The following is a 20175-nucleotide window of genomic DNA, read 5'->3' as shown; positions in this document are numbered from 1 at the left end:
AGACCTGGACAAAATAAGTATATGGAGCACCACCTGGCAAATGGAATTTAATGTTAATAAATGTCATGTTATGGAATGTGGAATAGGAGAACATAGACCCCATACAACCTATATATTATGTGAGAAATCTTTAAAGAATTCTGATAAAGAAAGAGATCTAGGGGTGGTTCTAGATAGAAAACTATCACCTGAGGACCACATAAAGAATATTGTGCAAGGAGCCTATGCGATGCTTTCTAACTTCAGAATTGCATTTAAATACATGGATGGCGATATACTAAAGAAATTGTTCATGACTTTTGTTAGGCCAAAGCTAGAATATGCAGTTGTTGTGTGGTGCCCATATCTTAAGAAGCACATCAACAAACTGGAAAAGGTGCAAAGACATGCTACGAAGTGGCTCCCAGAACTGAAGGGCAAGAGCTACGAGGAGAGGTTGGAAGCATTAAACATGCCAAAACTAGAAGACAGAAGAAAAAGAGGTGATATGATCACTACATACAAAATAGTAACAGGAATTGATAAAATCGACAGGGAAGATTTCCCGAGACCTGGCACTTCAAGAACAAGAGGTCATAGATTTAAACTAGCTAAACACAGATGCCGAAGAAATATAAGAAAATTCACCTTCGCAAATAGAGTGGTAGACGGTTGGAACAAGTTAAGTGAGAAGGTGGTGGAGGCCAAGACCGTCAATAGTTTCAAAGCGTTATATGACAAAGAGTGCTGGGAAGACGGGACACCACGAGCGTAGCTCTCATCCTGTAACTACACTCAGGTAATTACACTTAGGTAATTACAAACTTGTAGATATCATTAGCATAAACAAACCTTTGGGCAGTAGTCACAGCAGATAAGATCCCCACCATCCCAACACACAGCACACCAATCGTCATTGGGATCATTGGGATCTTTTTTCCATGGTACTGATGTGCCTGGAGGTAAACCTAGAATAGAATGCAGTGTATTACACAAATGAGGAATGACTTGAGAACTATTTTTTGTAAACATCTGTCGATGAGAGCAGGAGGGAACTAAACTTACTAGCTCTGAGGAAAGCCATTTGTAGAATAGAGTAAAAATTCTCACCAATTTAATATGCTCATGTTTATAGCACCAAACTATCATGCAGATATATCTGAACTGTTCAAATAAAAGATCCCCATTGACCCCAGCATTGTATGAGTGAGATATTTTGCAATATTTATGGACATCATAATGGAAGAATTTTGGAGCCGCCCATATGTTCCCAGGAAATTTTTGGTCCTCCCTCTTGATCCTATTTTTTTTTTTTAATTTACTGGGTCCCAGCAAGAGCTAACCTACTTATTCATAGTGTAAGAAATATAACAATTTATTTGGCGAGATTTAAATGATGTACCACGTGACTGCCAGTCTGACACAAGCACCACTTGAGGTCATAACCCACTGAATAACCATGCTCTGTGTAGCACTTATGGACAGCAGCAGAAACAGTGTGTGAGAGCAAATGTTACTGAATTTGCAACTAGCACCGCTGTGAAATTTTTTTTTAATTTTATATTTTTGCGAGAAATTTTGTGACAGTATAAACAGTAACTCATGATTAATTTATAAAGAAAACAAATTACCTAGATGGATAAAGTTAATGATCATAATGACTAAAATTAATCATCTGAACAAAGTTTTGGGAAAATTTTAACAGTAAGCTTCACTCTTTTTCATATAGATTCATATGGGCCTGGTAAAGGCAATTTGAGAGAATACTGTCTACAGTTCAGTAACTGAAAGACTGAACAGTAGAGTTGTGTGATTACAGTAATCTCATATTGAATTAGGCCATTTAATTTTCTAAGTTCTAATATCACCAAAAACTTTCTTTACTTGGTTATCATACTCTATATCTTTCTTTTTATTATTTTGTGAAAACTACCATACTAATATTTTTGTTTTAACCACTACTCATATATAAACATAAATGTACAATGGCATAATTTGCCTGACAAAGAAGGAACATTCAAACTTCACAAGGCCTCATTTCTGCCGTAAGTAATTTTTATTGAATATAAAGATAGCTTATTTGTGAGCAAATGTATCTGTACACAGTTTACAGCTTCTTGTTATGTACCTAAAATCTGAGGTTAATTATAGTTAATTAATGTTAACAATAAATCCCATTTGAATACAGTACTAATAAAGGTAAGATGGTTAGTTGGAGCAGCTTGCAAGTGATAATGCTAATTTGAGGAGTTTGTGGTGCATCACTTGTATGGTGTTATATCTCGTACGACACAAAGAGGCAGCACAACCAATGAGTCCTGCTCACGAGAGTGGGGGAATGTAAGGGTAGGCACAAAAGGTTCTCTCTTTGTACAAACTAAGTAACCTAGCTAAGGCTAGGTTAAACATAACTGGCCGACCCCTCACAGTGTTCAAGAGAGAACTGGATAAGCACCTCCAAAGGATACCTGATCAACCAGGCTGTGACTCATACGTCAGGCTGCGAGCAGCCGCGTCCAACAGGCTGGTTGATCAGTCCGGCAACCAGGAGGCCTGGTCGAAGACCCGGCCGCGGGGACGCTAAGCCCCGGAAGCACCTCAAGGTAACTAACCTCAAGGTAGCCATCTTTTACCAGTATAATATTATCCAGTTATTGCCAAAATAAACACACACACATCAATTAAGCAAGATTCATTATAACTATAATTATGAATATACACAGTGAATAAATAAGGAATAGACTTACCAGAGCTCTTTCCATTTTTAGAATCTGATGGTACAGATGGTACTGAGTCAACTGAACCTGTGTCAATTGTAAGATCTGGTAAGCTGTCACTGTCATTATTGGAGTCATCTCTTCTCTTTTGACTCCTGTCATCACCTAGAATTACAGAAATGTTATTTTCAACATTAACATAAATGACTATCACTAACAAAGTGCAAAGCCCTAGCATAAATCTCAAGTATATTAAATATAGAGGTAGTGATAGCAATGCAGCAGCGAAGAAATTACTGACACCGAAAATGATTCTGCATGATAAATTAGACTGCTTGATCACCTTATGCAACCATCTGACATGGAAAATAAGATGGAAAATGAAAGCCTGATTGATTTATAATTCCAGTACTCTGGCAATCAGCATGAGGACACCTTGACTTTTACTGCACACACCACACAGTTCAATAATGACTTCAACACACAACTAGTAAACGAGCATAACATGAAGGTTACAATGAACTCACCCATTCATAGTAGGAAAACTTACCATTTTCTGTTAAATGCAATCGGTCATCTGTGGTTAATCCACTGGAGGGACTGTATGAACTATCAGCAAGTGTGGAGTTGGAATAAGGGTCTTCCACTTTTAGTCTGGGTCCATTAGTAGAATCCGAGGTTGTGGCAGAGGAGGCAGCAGCAGCAGTTAAGGCTGCTAAAGTAATGGAGACAGATGGTGCAGTACCCTTCAGCTTACTGTCGTCCCCCAAGGAATCCTGCATTTAGTAAAATTGTCACTCACACATTTGCAGTGAATTGTTAAAATTAATCCAATTCATGATTCACTTAGTGTTTTTAACCATGATTCATCATGTATTTAACTTGTTGAATATATATCTATAAAGGCTGGATTATGGTAGTACTTGTTTATCCGTGATGTTATATGTGCAGATGATATAATGAGTGACATATATTTTGTAATATTATAACTTACCGGTACTTTCACTATATAGACAGTCTCCAACTTACTAACAGAATGTGTTTTTAAGTTGGCTGTTTGTAACTCTAAATCAGATTTCACATAGGTGCACTATTATAAATGGGGAATGCACTCTGGTGCTATAAAAAATGAATGTAGAGTGCCAAAATTGTTTAGACAAATAGTAAGAAACAGTGCTTTTTATTTACCTTGAATGATGATATTAACTTAGATGTCTGATTTTATGCTTTTTGAAAAGTGAAAGAGTCAAATTACTAAACATGGTGGCAGTAAAAGGTGGTGATGCATGGAACTGGTAAAAACAACAACAACACTTCCTCACATACACAAATCATAACAACATGATATATCAAAATGAACAAATCCACAAGGGACTTTATGAGGGTTTGAACCTATGTGCTGGGTGTTCCCAGACGTGCTCTAGTCAACTGTACCACCACATGGTCAAAAGAATTGCAACCTGGGTTGCTACTGCCCTTACGAGGATCCCGAGACTTCCACTGAAGCCTAATCGGGGTTTCACACAATTTCCCTATGCACTCAGGCTATCAACCAAATAGTTCTACTTCAATAAACACAGAAATCACAATGATGTGATATATCAAATGAACAAATCCACAAGGGCCTTGATGAGGGTTCAAACTGAGCTGAAATATTGAGCTCAGTGTTCAATGTTGAACACTGAACATGTGCTGAGTGTTCACAGATGCGCTCTAGTCAACTGTACCACGACATGATCAAAAAAATTACACGAGGTCACTTCCTCATGTTATTAGCTTTTATGGTCTAACTTTTCCTTGATCAAAAACCCAACATTGAATGTTATGAAACACCTCTTACTGGAGGAGCCCCAGTGGTTTCCAGACCCTATCTTGTTGACATTGTTCCATACTAAAAGGTCACATTAGTTACAGAAGTTCTGTTTGGCATACGAGGGACCAGAGCCAGAACCTGGCACCCCTCACAGAGGCACAGGGAGTGGGTGACAATCTGCCACCCCCACTGGAAAAAGCCTCCAGAAAGTCAGTGCAGCTTACAAACAACTGGAGGTTTAACAGAAATTGAAGCTTTGAAACTGTCAAAGAACTCTGCAAATGATTCAAACAGAACAATGGATTCACTTAATACCAGCTTGAAACTCTACTGTACTGATTACAGCCACTAGACTGCCTGGCCCCCAGCTGCCAGACTCCAAATCTCAGTTCTGGAGTTGATGAACAACCCACTATGAACCAACAAATCTGGAGGAAGGAAGAGGAATCAGGAAACCTCCAGAAACCTGGGCTCCTCCAGAAAGAGGCATTTCATTATATTCACAATGCTGGGTTCCCGGAGGGAGCCTCCTGGTGGCTTCCTACAGAGAACAAAAATGAGACTTACAAGGAAGAAAAGGTGGCAGACACTAGGTTGAGGAAGAGAACCCAGTCCAGGAGATACAGTCCAAAGCCTCAGACAACCGACTGGAACCAGGAACATTGACTGAATACCAGGCCATCACAACCTTGTGAAAATGCCAAAATTCCTGAACCTGAATATCAGTCCAGGGCATATTAGAGAAGGCCACCAAAGTTGCATATTTGCAATCATCACAAGCCTGAGGGTACACCGCAGACTGGATAAATTTAACGACACTGTAGACGACTTGAGAAATATGAACCTTGGAACAGGGAATCAAGGAAACGGGGTCAACCAACAAGGAATCCACTAAGACAGAACCTGTGGCACGCAGGTAACAACAAATGATGTACACGTGGCAAATCAACCAACCATAAAAAATCCAAAGGACATCCCTGGACGTTTGCTAACTCATTCTTTACTATAAAAGGGTGCAAAGGAATAAACTGGCCACCCTCCTCAGAAGAAGAGCCTGACGCTCTCCAACCCTACAGAGGCAAGCACCAGGGCAAAGACAGTGCTATGAAAAATATCACAAGCCAAAGGGGAGACCATAAACCGAGGTGAGGAGAGAAAACTTCAAACTTGGTCAAGAGACCAGTATAGCTCAGAAGGAGCATATGTAGGCCAGAGGTGAAAAAACACACGAGACAACTTGCAAATTGCACCATGGAGGTGTCGACACTGAACGCAAGCAACAGCAGCACTGCCAACACAAAACAATAAGAGGCAACAATATTTGGTATGAGATGCTCCCTTTAGAAACAACTACCAACAAAAAAGACAGGACAAACCTGACTGAGACTGAAGAAAAATAACAAAAAGATGAGTAATAGCGAAACGAACACAGGCAACCTCATACTGCCACTGTAAGGAGAGATGCAGGTGGGACACTAACAAGCCAGCCACCCACTTGCTATACAATTGGCATTCAACATACTTCAAAAACTCCAAATGTGTAGAGTAAAAGAGATGTTTGAACAGGTGAACTGCTGGAAGAGGTGGCATCGTGGAAAAATGCTTGGGTTCGGACACTGGGCCAGCAGCGCCGGAAATCAAGACTGGGCTGGACACAAAGGAGCCAGAAGGATCACCTTCCCCAAATACGAATCCAAACTAAAGAGCACCCACAGCAACAACTGAACTGGGGAAAAAATTTTGCTTATTTTTAAATTACCAAGAGCCCATTGATCATGGCTAAAAATGTAATGTAAATATGTGTACAGATTTTCAACTTTACACCATGTGGCTACTTCTGAGGAAGTAGAAAATACAATGTGGTATAATCAGTCACAACTGCTTTACTGTCTGTTCTGGAACTTGCCATGATAGGGCCCAAGTGGCCAATAACATGTTCATGGTTACAAGACAGGCAAGCCACACTAGCATCTCTCCGGGCTGAACAGTGCAGTATCATATCTACAGTTATTATAAGCTGGTAATTACCCAAGCGTAGTTACAGGATGAGAGCTACGCTCGTGGTGTTCCGTCTTCCCAGGTCATATAATGCTTTGAAATTACTGATGGTTTTGGCCTCCACATCCTCACCTAACTTGTTCCAACCGTCAACCATTCTGTTTACAAAAGTGAATTTTTTTATATTTCTCCAGCAGCTTTGTTTCGTTAGTTTAAATCTATGACCTCTTGTTCTTGAAGTTCCAGGTCTCAGGAATTCTTCCCTATCAATTTTATAGATTCCTGTTACTATTTTGTACGTAGAGATCATATCGCCTCTTTTTTTTTCTTCTAGTAGTTTTTGCATATTTAATGCCTCTAACCTATCCTCGTAGCTCTTGTCCTTCAGTTCCGGGAGCCATTTAGTGGCATGTCTCTGCACCTTTTCCAGTTTGTTAATACACTTCTTAAGATATGGGCACCATACAACTGCTGCATATTGCAGCTTTGGTCTAACAAAACTCGTGAACAATTTCTTTAGTATTTCTCTATCCATGTATTTAAAAGCAATTCTAAAGTTAGAATGTGTAGCATAGGCTCCTTGCACAATGTTCTTAATATGGTCCTCAGGTGATAGTTTTATAGTGATTATATATAAATTTATTTATATAAATTTATATAGATAGTTTTATGGTGATTATATTGGGATGCCAATTGTACATGACACAGTAGACTGCCAAATGTCATTCTTTGAACATACTGTCATATGAATTCTATTGTAAATCCCCTTTTGTGTATGCTGTACAGTACTGTATATATATCAATCTATGTCAAGCTAAATGTATGTATTTCTACCTTTTACATTTCCCTCATGGCAATGGCTTTTATTTATGAAGGAATATTTATGTTTAAGAAATAAAGGCTATGCCTATTTTCTCTTTGCAGTTATGCTTGCTAACTACATAAACATTATCCGAGCCGGTGGTTGAGCGGACAGAACACTGGACGAGTGATCCTGTGGTCCCGGGTTCGATCCCGGGCGCCGGCAAGAAACAATGGGCAGTTTATTTCATCCTGATGCCCCTGTTACCTAGCAGTAAACAGGTACCTGGGAGTTAGTCAGCTGTCACAGGCGGCTTCCTGGGAGTGGAGGCCTGGTCGAGGACCGGGCCGTGGGGACACTAAGCCCCGAAATCATCTCAAGATAACTATCGCACTATTCAGTGGACCCGTGGTATTATATTAGCCTCCATGCTGTTGAAGGAAACATCTAAAACAAGCCGATATTACAATACTGTACTATACCTTCTGTAGCTCTGCACATGCTGTATCTCTATGCTGTACATACTCAGTTCTGAGTAAAACACTGATGAGTTGGTATGTAAATTGCTCCGAATGGCAATTCAACGGCAGGTCCTATCTTTTGGCCCATTTCTACAATGTCTTCATTCTACTGCTGTCATATGTTCTAGCATAGAGATGACTAGCTGATATGAAACAACACTTGCTTCCAGTGGGCAGACATTGTCACAGAAAGCTTTATTTATTTGAAAAATAAATCAAGCTAAGTATTATCTGAATCCCCACCTTTAGTGGATTTTCTGGTTAAATTGAAAGATAAATTTCTGGCTCTTCATCCTCACATACAGGAGAATGACCATTTAATGAGGGTCCACCTCCATTAACCGACTCTGTGCTGCTCATTAACCCCTTAACTGCTCGGCTTCCAAATATGACACTCCCCAGTGCGCAGGAAATAAATTATCTGGAAAAAATTCTTTTGTTTTTTAAAGTGTCAAAAACCCTTCGAATGTATGGGTATGTCAAAAAAAAATTGAAATTGTACTTACTTTGGCTGCTATGGGGTCCGTAAGCTGGCACGTGACGTCATCATTCCCCGTTCACCTGTGACGTATGCTCCCGGGGCCAGTAGGGCGCCCGGGGTGGGTCACGTGAGTTGCCGCAAATATATTTTTGTTCATCTTTTGCGCACAGTTCCAAATACATTTTATTTGTTTTTACGTGCTAATCCTATGTATAATGAACACGTACACTATATTATGGCAGTAAAACATCCGTACTGTCCGAAGACACTGTGTTATGTGCATGATACTTGTGTATACATATGTTGCACATATTTACCATATATCATACTAATTTGTGTATATATACAATCTATTTACACACTGTACACTGTCACACACTATATACATTCACCATCAACACATTCAGAACACTGCGAGTGTGAGCTGCCACACCCAGCCAGCCCTCCTTCACTCCTCCAACATTGTATTTGCCAACATTGCTCCTCCCATCATACAGTTATTCACACCAATGTTTCATCGTCATTTATGTATATTTACAACATATGTACACACTATCCCTATACACTGTCTCACACTATATACATTCACTATCAACACATTCAGAACACTGCGAGTGTGAGCAGCCACACCCAGCCAGCCCTCCCTCACTCCAACATCTTACTCGCCAACATTGCTCCTCCCACCATACTGTTATTATTTTTACTATACTATTTACACATGTTATATATACCTATCTACATGTTTTATTTACCAGAACTATGCAAGTAAGCCAGTATTGTGTCCAAACAGTACAGTGGCCACCATACACTGCATGAGAAATAACATAGCACACGACACTACGATTACGACGTCACCTCCCTCACCAAAATAGCTCCTCTTAACATACTCCTGTTGCTGTTATTACACTCTATACACACACACTGTATATACCCATGTACATATGTGTTCCCCATAGCGAACCACTAAGCTAGTATGGTGAGCAAAACAAGAGCGGCTGCCACACACAGTGAGGCTACCTCAATTCTCTCCCTTCCTCACCAAAATTCCTCCTTTCACAATACTACGCACAATGCTAATTATAACCACAATCCTGCTATTATCACAATCCTGGTCACTAATTCCTGTTAATGAATAATCGACCACAAGTTTATTTTGAAAAGGAACCTAAGAAGTCGTTTGAAGATTCCTAGATGGACGAAATAATGCTGTGGTGCTGTGGCTAGCGCTGTGAACATCGTGAACAGCATTGAATCACTGATATTTGAACATTGTACCCAGTCATTATCACACTCAGGCTCTTCTGTAATACTATCATGGCTAAATAATACAAGTTATATATATATTTTGACATTATTAGGCGATGCTGTAGTCACACGCTGAACAGCAGTGCTGTGAGCTCATGCTGCGAGCGCCAGCCTTGGTTGCTCACTCACTACTGAGGCTCTCACACCCGGGAATGTGGACCACGATTTTTTTTTAAAGATGGCATCTGTTACAAGAGCCCTGAGGAAGCTGATGTGAACCCCATGTAGCCGCGGGAGTTTTGAATGGAACGTGAAAAACACAAATACCCGGAGGCGCACAGCGCACCCCAGACGTTGCACAGTTAAAGGGTTAAAAATAGAAACCCCTTTTTCTAGTTGGTCCTTGGTGCTTGCTATCTGGCAAGCTACACCCATTTCAAACCATGCCAGGCACTTGCAAGCCACTGCAAGCCTACCTCTAAGGAGGTTCAAGGAGCAGATCACCCCTAACAAAGAAAAGTCCCCCAGAAAGGTGGATGAACCAAAACATACAAACAGCAAGGTAAACCAAGCATAGGAAATGGGACAGTGAAGCCATGAGATGCATGATTCCTTATCATGAAGCAGTTCTCTTGTTAGTTCCAACTCTGTATACACTGCCAGGGGACTGTGCCAAGAAGATGGAAAAGTTGGAGCCTCTGAACACAGAAGAGAGGGTCCCAGGAAGCCACCAAGGACCTACTGGAAAGAGGCATTTCATTACAATTAACGCTTGTTTTCTGGGAGGGTTTTTATTGGCGGCTCCTTGGTGCTGTCACCACAAAGAAAAGGCAGATGAACTCCCCAGCAAAAGAGTAGACCCATAGAAAGTTACCACCATGAAAGGTGGAGTTAGTAATGAGTTACTTGTACCAAAGCCACATAACTTTGATGCAGATCAAACAGGCTCCCTCCCCCACACCACTACTGATGTGGTGAGGTAACAGCAACTGGTTGCAACCAGACATACATAATGCACCCCGTCCTGAATCAACTAATCATTAAATTCCAAAGAATCCCAAAGAATGCATACAGCAGAGACAGCTCTGTCAAGGCCAAACTATACAAAGCAACAATAGTCAGCACGAGAAGGCTATCAATAAACAATTAAGCCAAAAATGATAGCACCACAGGTACAGAAACTGAGGACAAGTGATGATGAGAGAAAGATGGACAGGAAACATAGTCAAAGAGAATATGTCAGGCTATAGAGGAGTGAAAAGTGGTGTTCCACAGGGCTCTGTCCTAGGACCATTATTCTTTTTAACTTATGAAAATTACCTCATAGAGGGAGAGAGTTGGAACATGTCAATGATTGCAGATGATGCAAAAGCAATGAGGAGAGTAAGAACTGAAGAGGACTGTAGTGTGCTGCAAGAAGTTTGAGTGGACAAACTTCAGGAGTGGGCAGATAATTGGCTGCTGGAATTTGATCCAAAAAAGTGTAAAGTAATGAAAATGGGAGACCTGAATTTGAGAATATTATAAGGGAAGGCAATTACAAAAAACAGTAAGAGAAAAAACCTGGGAAAAGACACAAACTTCTGCACCTTAACATAGCTGTTGAAGAAATATAATAAAATTCAAATTTGCAAATAGAGTGGTAGACGGATGGAACAAGTGAGGTGAGAAGTGGTGGAGGCCAAAACTGCCAGTAGTTTCAAAGCAATACATGACAAAGAGTGCTGGGAAGACAGGACACCACAAGTGTAGCTCTCATCCTGTAACTACACTTCGGTAATTACAGGACTGAGCCCATCTTTGTGTACCTGGTGACTAATGAACCATGTCAACAAATGTCAATGGACTTGTTAACAAATTTTGCTTAAACAGCAAGAGAACAAACATTTGCTAGTAATGACTGATAATTTTTCTTGTTATTGTGAATTTTTTCTTATCCACGACAAAGCAGCAGAAACAATAACCAATACACTCCATGATCGAATCATTTTCTGCTATAGTATGCCTAGTTATCCTTTAAGACAATGACCCTGAATACAATAACAGAATAGTAGACAGTTTCTGTAAATTGTATCATTTAAAAATTTAATATTATGTCGTATCACCCAGCAAGTAATAGGTTAGAGGACGTACTAATAGGAACGCATTAGAATCATCAAGTCACCTTAAATTTCAATGATAATAAGTAGAGTGAAATTATCCCAGTGGTACAGTGTGCTATAAATCCTTTAATTAATGCCACAATAGGAGACACATCATAATATTCTTTATGGCACAGATAAACTTCCACAACTTGATTAACTCCTGCACTGTGCACTCAATTTTACACCATAACCAGCTGACCTCGAGATGATTTTGAAACGATTTCTGGGCTTAGCGTCCCCACAGCCCGGTTCTCAACCAGGCCTGATGCACAATATAAAAAATTAATTCTGAATTGTTTTTTCTTCTAATACAGTTTATGCTCATTTATCCAGCCTATATGGGAAGGACCCTTTACTGGATTCAGATATCCGGATAAGCAAAATTCTTACTGTGGAAGTCTAAAAATTACCACATTTGCAATTTTGGGTACTACAACCAACATACTATAATTCAAATTTCCATACACACTATAAATCAGAGATATAATTTAAAGCAGAAACTATAGCTTACCTTACTGTAGTTCATCCTTTTGTTTCATACTGTAAATCTTCAATGTGTAGTCCTTGAAAATTTACGTAACCAAATTTCAGGTTATCGGGATTGTTTGTCCAGATGTGGCAGTTTTGCCAGAAAATTATCAGGTCGTGATTTTGGCCAGATAACTCAAATATTAAGTTCAGTTAGATTTGGATAACCGAGTTCATACAGTATCGTTAGATGTGTTCCTTAACCATGAGAGAGAAAAGATATGATGTAGCTTACTGTAGCTGTGAAAGAGAGAAGAAATCTCATGATGACCACAATTCATGAGTGTTGATGGATGAGATGCCCCCGAGAGGTCTCCAAAACCAGGTGTAAGGTGGGAGTTGCCACAAATATAGTTATAATGATTTATTTCAGTGTCACTGATTGTTTTTTTACTGGTTTGTAGCAGTTATATTATGCAATGGTGTCTAATTTGAGAAATTTCTTTAATAAAACATGCAGAATATCCATACACACATTATGTGCACAATATTATATTCTTTGGACAATAAAACATGTTTTTGCTATTAAACACTGTATACACATTTCACATATAACTGTCTACATGTTTATGCATAGTTGCGAACCCTTTAGAAGTTCTGGGATGTGTGATAATTTTGTAACCACTGATCCAAGGTCAGCCAAACTCTGCACATTTTGCACCAAATGATTACCTGTGACCATGGAGGAGTCAGATCTAGCTCTTCATGCCCCGCCTCCTAGCCATTAATACCCAGTGTGCTAATTACCCCTCTTAAAATTAAAGTTTTCATAATTTTGTAATGTTATGGATGGAATTGGCTTTGACAACCTTGTCCTTCAATGCATTACATTTTCCTACCACCCAAACAGGGAACAAAAACTTTCTTACATTTCTTCGACTCAACTGCATATCAAGCTTCCAACAATGTCTCCTCATACCTCTTTTTAATTTTAATAGGCTTCATTTATCCACATTATTCTTCTGAAGATGATGGATATTATCATATCCCCCTCTGTTTCTCCTTTCCTCTAAGGTTGTGAGGCATTATCTCAACCTGTCCTCATTGCTGAGGCCTCTCATTTCTGGTACTGTATTAATCTGGTTGTAAAACTCTGTACTTTCTCAAGTTTCTGTTTATGCTTCACATGGTGTCGGATCCATGTCGGGGCTGCATACTGCAGTAATGATTTCACATAGGTAGTGTGTATAGTCTTGAAAGCTTCCTTGTTTAAATTTGTAAATGACGTTCTTTTGTTTGCTAATTTCCTATATGCTGCTGATGATTTTTTGTTCACATGAGCTTCTGGTGTTGGTGTTGGGATTATGTTTATTCCCAGCTCTTTTTCTCTTATTATTTCTTGTAACTGCCTTTACCTTAAGGTATAGCTAAATTCAGGTCTCCTGTCTCCTTTACCCATTTTTATTACTTTGCACTGATCTGGATTGAATCCCAGCAGCCTTTATATGTCCACTCCTGAAGTTTGCTAAGATCTCCTTGCAGCACCTGAACCCTATAGTCCTCTTCAGTTTGTACTCTCCTCAATAACTTTGCATATCTGCAAATATCGACATGTACTAGCTCACTCTCTCTATGAGGTCATTTACATAAATTATAAATAATCTTACTGATAGTGTTAAAGAGGTGATCATTGATTTGGTATGATATTTGTCAATACAAAACCACAAACTTAACTAAAAATTGTAAACAGATGCTGTAAACTTCATACAGAAGCTGCATCTGGCACCATCCACAGATTTAAAAAAGAAAAGAAACAAAAGATGCCACATAATGTCTGTGCTGGAGGTCCATATACATGCAAGGCTCCTCTGTAGAAGATGGAGCCTTCTTTGTCTGTCTCCTATGCTTTGGCAAGAAAAGGGGCTACACAAATCACAATCATTAAACATTGAGCACACAATCCACACCACTACAAAGGTAGTGTTCCAAGAGGAGAAGTAGCAACTATATGGAATGAACGAAGGAAGCAGAGAGTTAATGTTAGCTTCATTCCCAGCTTCAAATATATGTATGACAAAGCACAAGACAGCTGCAAGTACTTAGACAATATTTAAAAGGCAGGGCACAAGACTTGAGTGTTTGAGAAAATCCATAGGAGCAGTGATGAAGGTTCGAACCTACGCGGTGGATGTTCCCACGCACACGTGTGTAGGAATACCCACAAAAGAATCCCCCCCCCCATGCACTCTGGCTCTGTCATCTAGGACTTGTTCTACCTCTGATTTGGGAGCCAGTAGGCCGAGCAGACAGCACGCTGGACTTGTGATCCTGTGGTCCCGGGTTCGATCCCGGGCGCCGGTGAGAAACAATGGGCAGAGTTTCTTTCACCCTATGCCCCTGTTACCTAGCAGTAAAATAGGTACCTGGGAGTTAGTCAGCAGTCACGGGCTGCTTCCTGGGGGGTGGAGGCCTGGTCGAGGACCGGGCTGTGGGGACACTAAAGCCCCGAAATCATCCAGCGTATCAGCGTAAGATACCTCTTACGCTCCTCTCTGAGAGGAGAGTCAGAGGTAGAACAAGTTCTAGACGACAGAGCCAAAGTGCATGGGGGGAGGATTGTGTGAAAATCCTGTTCCGGTTTCAGTATAAGCCTCAGGAAAACCTTATGAGTTCAATAGAACTCCAGGTTGCAAAACTAGACCATGTCATGGTTCAGTCGCTAGAAGTGTGTGTGTGTGTGTGTGTGTGTGTGTGTGTGTGTGTGTGTGTGTTTACTAGTTGTGTTTTTACGGGGGTTGAGCTTTGCTCTTTCGGCCCGCCTCTCAACTGTCAATCAACTGTTTACTAACTATTTTTTTTTTCCCACACCACACACACACCCCAGAAAGCAGCCCGTGACAGCTGACTAACTCCCAGGTACCTATTTACTGCTAGGTAACAGGGGCATTCAGGGTGAAAGAAACTTTGCCCATTTGTTTCTGCCTCGTGCGGGAATCGAACCCGCGCCACAGAATTACGAATCCTGCGCGCTATCCACCAGGCTACGAGGCCCCATGTGTGTGTGTGTGTGGGAACACCCACTGCATAGGTTCGAACCCTCATCACTGCTCCGACAGATTTTCTCATAGATGCAGTTAGGTTAGTGTGATTATGACACTCTCATAATCATAAGAGAGAGTGACACTGTGTCTTGAGTGTTCAATTTCCACAAACACAAATATTGTATTAAAAATAAATTGGTAAAAATTATTACACTAATATAAGGGAACCAGTAAATTTCTCAAAAAATCACTGCACACAACAAATAATTGAGATGTGATGAGTGACTGGTAAATCAAGAGAAGTACACCAAATTGTCCTCTGCAATATAAAATGCATATATATACCAGTACTCCTGTATAAAGCTTTATATATGTTAATATAATAATGATTTTTAAAACTAGTTTAAACTTAAACAATTTTTTAGTGTTACAGTATTATAATCTACTGTAATTTACCATGTTCAAAGTTAAGCTAATTTTGGTGAAATACTATTTTTTTTGCATTTGTCTTAAATAAGTAGTAAAATATATACATTAAATATTGAATTACAGACTGAACTTTAATATTTCATAACAAAGGCATAAACAATGTTATTTTCTTTAAAAACAATTTGAAAGAAAAACTTTTGAATTACACTAAAATTAATAAAATCTTTATATTACATTACTGCATTGAAAATAATGTAAATTTATGACTTACAAGTTAAAACTAAGAGGCAATTATTACTGGCCACAAGAGGCATAAAACGCATTTCGTATAAAAATTCAAGCATGTGATCTGAACAATGTGCAAAATTACACAAATAAAAAAACCCTTACCTTATAGAGATGTGATTAATCAAGTACTTCTTAAACATATACAACAGCTACATTGTAACAGATCAACAAAACAAGCACCCACTACCATTCGGTAAATATTTACCAGTAAAGGAAAAATGCCTTGTATGTACGCGATGAGTCACAATAACATGGCTAAAGTATGATGACCAGACCACACAATAGAAGGTGAAGGGACAACGACGTTTCGGTCCGTCCTGGACCATTCTCAAGTCGATTGTCGACTTGATTCTCAATCGACTTGAGAATGGTCCAGAACGGACTGAAACGTCATCGTCCCTTCACCTTCTAGTGTGGTCTGGTCATCCTTGTATGTAACCTACTTAATACACAAAATGCTAACAAAGTAATCTACCTGAGTATCTCTTTTTAGAGGAAAAACTTAACCCTTAAACTGCGCAACGCGCCTGCAGGCTCACGTCTGGTTTGCGCAACGCGCCTCCGGGTATTTGTATTTTTCACGTTCCATTCAAAACTCCCGCGGCTACATGGGGTTCACATCAGCTTCCTCAGGGCTCTTGTAAACAGACGCCATCTTAAAAAAAAATCGTGGTCCACATTCCCGGGTGTGGGAGCCTCAGTAGTGTGTGAGCAACCAAGGCTGGCGCTCGCAGCATGAGCGCAGAGCACTGCTGTTCAGCATGTGACCACAGCATCGCCTAATAATGTCAAAATATATATATAACTTGTATTATTTAGCTATGATAGTGTTATATTAGAGCCTGAGTGTGATAATGACTGGGTACAATGTTCAAATATCAGTGATTCAATGCTGTTCACGATGTTCACAGCGCTAGCCACAGCACCACAGCATTATTTCGTTCATCTAGGAATCTTCAAATGATTTCTTAGGTTCCTTTTCAAAATATATGTGTGGTCAATTATTCATTTACAGGAATTAGTGACCAGGATTGTGATAATAGCAGGATTGTGGTTATAATTAGCGTTGTGCGTAGTATTGTGGAAGGAGGAATTTTGATGAGGGAGGGAGGGCGAGAATTGAGGTAACCTCATCGTGTGTGTGGCTGCCACTCTTGTTTTGCTCACTATACTAGCTTAGTGGTTCGCTATGGGCAACACATATGTACATGGGTATATATAGTGTGTGTATATAGTGTAAGAACAGCAACAGGAGAATGTTGAGAGGAGCTATTTTGGTGAGGGAGGTGACGTAATCGTAGCGTCGTCTGCTGTGTGATTTTTCATGCAGTGTATTGTGGCCACTGTACTGTTTGGACACAATACCGGCTTACTTGCATAGTTCTGGTAAATAAAACATGTAGATAGGTATATAGAACATGTGTAATAAGAACTATAACAATATGGTGGGATGAGCAATGTTGGCGAGCAAGATGTTGGAGTGAGGGAGACTGGCTGCTCTCACTCGAGGTGTTCTGAATGTGTTCATGGCCAAATGCTCCTATTGGCCCATACGAGGCAGCTGATATTGGCCCATACGAGGCAGCTGATATTGGCCCATACGAGGCAGCTGATATTGGCCCATACGAGGCAGCTCCGATTGGCCCATGCGAGGCAGCTCCTATTGGCCCATACGAGGCAGCTCCTATTGGCCCATACGAGGCAGCTCCTATTGGCCCATACGAGGCAGCTCCTATTGGCCCATACGAGGCAGCTCCTATTGGCCCATACGAGGCAACTGATATTGGCCCATACGAGGCAGCTGCTATTGGCCCATATGGGGCAGCTGCTATTGGCCCATACGGGGCAGCTGCTATTGGCCCATACGGGGCAGCTGCTGTTGGCCCATACGGGGCAGCTTCTATTGGCCCATACGGGGCAGCTGATATTGGCCAATACGAGGCAGCTGATATTGGTCCATACGAGGCAGCTGCTATTGGCCCATACGAGGCAGCTGTTATTGGCCCATACGGGGCAGCTGCTATTGGCCCATATGGGGCAGCTGCTATTGGCCCATACGGGGCAGCTGCTATTGCCCCATACGAAGCAGCTGCTACGCGGTGTTCTGAATGTGTTGATGGTGAATGTATATAGTGTGTGACAGTGTATAGTGTGTAAATAGATTGTATATATACACAAATTAGCATGGTACATAGTAAATATGTGCTGCATATGTGTACACAAGTTTCATGCACGTAACACAGTGTCTACGGACAGTACGGATGTTGTACTGCGATATTATAGTGTACGTGTTCATTATACATTGGATTGGCACGTAAAAACAATGAAAATGTATTTGGAAAGGTGCGCAAAAAATTAACGAAAATATATTCGCGGCAACTTGCGCGCCCCGCCCCGAGCGCCCCACCGCCCCCCAGAGCTTACGGCACGGGCGCACGGGGAATGATGACGTCACGCCCCAACTTCCGGACCCCATAGCAGCCAAAGTAAGTACAATTTCGACTTTTTTTTTACATACCCATACTGAGGGAAGGGTTTTTGACACTTTAAAAAGAAAAAATAATTTTTTCCAGAGAATTTATTTCCTGCGCACTGCGGGGGTGTCACATTTGGAGGCAACGCAGTTAAGGGGTTAAGCCTGTCCTATCTATGTAAACATCTAGTTCACTACAATTTCCAGTTTCCAAACCATCAAACCACTGCCATTTTTAAAAAATCATTTCCTTCTTAAATTACTAAAGAACACCATTTGTAATCCTATCACTGAAAATTCTTTTCCTATGAACAAAAATCCTCCAGGTATACTGCATCCTGGGATTCCATTTGAATGCTCTAGGGCAGGCATGTCAAGCTAGCGGCCCGAGGGCCGCATGTGGCCTTTTGCAAGCACACCTGCAGTCCGCACAAAGGATACTGTAATTTGCTATACAATATAATAAAAAAAAATATTCTGCAATAATTTTTATCAAATGACTTCAATAAGTTGTCGTGTGTGGCCCTCATGATAACATAAATGTGACCCATATGGCTCGAGGGACCCTCAGTTTACCATGCCCTCTAGGGGAGAGCAGGCATACCTGGAGACCTGGAGAGCGTGCAGAGATCCTTTACTGCTAGAATCCACTCAGTAAAACATCTAAACTACTGGGACCTACTAAAGAGCCTAAATCTGTATTCTCTTGAGCACAGGGGAAGGGGGTGGGGAGAGATACATAATAATTTATACGTGGAAAATGTTAGAGGGGCTGGTCCCAAATCTGCACACAGAAATAACATCACATGAGACCAGGAGGCCTTCCAGGATGTGCAGAATACCCCTGTTGAAAAGCAGAGGTGCAACAGGTACTCTGAGAGAGAACTATCAACATCAGAGGCCCGAGACTGTTCAACACGCTTCTTCTACACATAAGGGGCATAACTGGCCGACCCCTCACAGTATTCAAGAGAGAACTGGATAAGCACCTCCAAAGGATACCTGATCAACCAGGCTGTGATTTGTATGTCAGGCAGCGAGCAGCCACGTCCAACAGCCTGATTAACTATTCCAGCAACAGGAGGCCTGGTCGACGACCGGGCCGCGGGGACGCTAAGCCCCGGAAGCACCTCAAGTTAACCTCAAGGTAGAGGGTCCTAAGTCTTCCAACTGAAGCTCAATCAGGGTTTCACACATTGCCCCATTGCACTCTGACTGGTCCAGTAGTTCTACCTTCAATGCTTCTCTTCAAATGCACAATGAAATCACATTACATGTAACGTGATGTATTGATGAGAAGATTCGAACCCTCCTCATGGCTCCTACTGATTTTCACATCAATACATCACCTTAATGTGAGTTTACTGTGCACTGTATATGTTCTTAACAGGCTACACAACGAACATAATTCCCAAACAATACCACACTTACAACACATGGTGTCGAGGCAACACCCACCCCACATGATGTTAAAACATAAGTGAATTAGTGCTGCAGCAAAGCAGTTACAATGACAAAAGGGAACAGTAATATGTAAAAAATTATCTAGATCATCATGGGGCACAACAGAAGGGGAAAAATATAAACCTAAAAAAGAAAAATTTAATACAAGTGAAAAGAGGGAATGTAAGAATGATAAAGGATAATGAGAAATTATGGAAAATTTATAATAATAATGTTAAGAAACATTTATTATAGCAGTAACAGAAATGCAAGAAACCAGGCAACCAAGACGAGTTCTACAAATAATGCATATACACAGAACTGTATTCTGAT

General features: G+C 40.6%; 1 protein-coding gene across 1 annotated transcript in view; it reads right to left on the bottom strand.

Moving 5' to 3' along the window:
* The window catches only part of LOC123767424 (transcription intermediary factor 1-alpha), a 131593-nt gene that overhangs the window by 20442 nt on the left and 90976 nt on the right, over window positions 1-20175 (bottom strand). Inside the window, 3 exon segments of the mRNA XM_045757120.2 lie at window positions 832-947; window positions 2727-2861; window positions 3247-3472. Of these exon segments, the coding sequence (XP_045613076.2) occupies window positions 832-947; window positions 2727-2861; window positions 3247-3472 (477 nt within the window).

Source organism: Procambarus clarkii, chromosome 86, assembly GCF_040958095.1.
Source record: "Procambarus clarkii isolate CNS0578487 chromosome 86, FALCON_Pclarkii_2.0, whole genome shotgun sequence".
NCBI classification, from domain to species: Eukaryota; Metazoa; Arthropoda; class Malacostraca; order Decapoda; family Cambaridae; genus Procambarus; species Procambarus clarkii.
The sequence above is the reverse complement of the archived record's forward strand: the minus strand, read 5'-3'. Positions and strand labels throughout refer to the sequence as shown.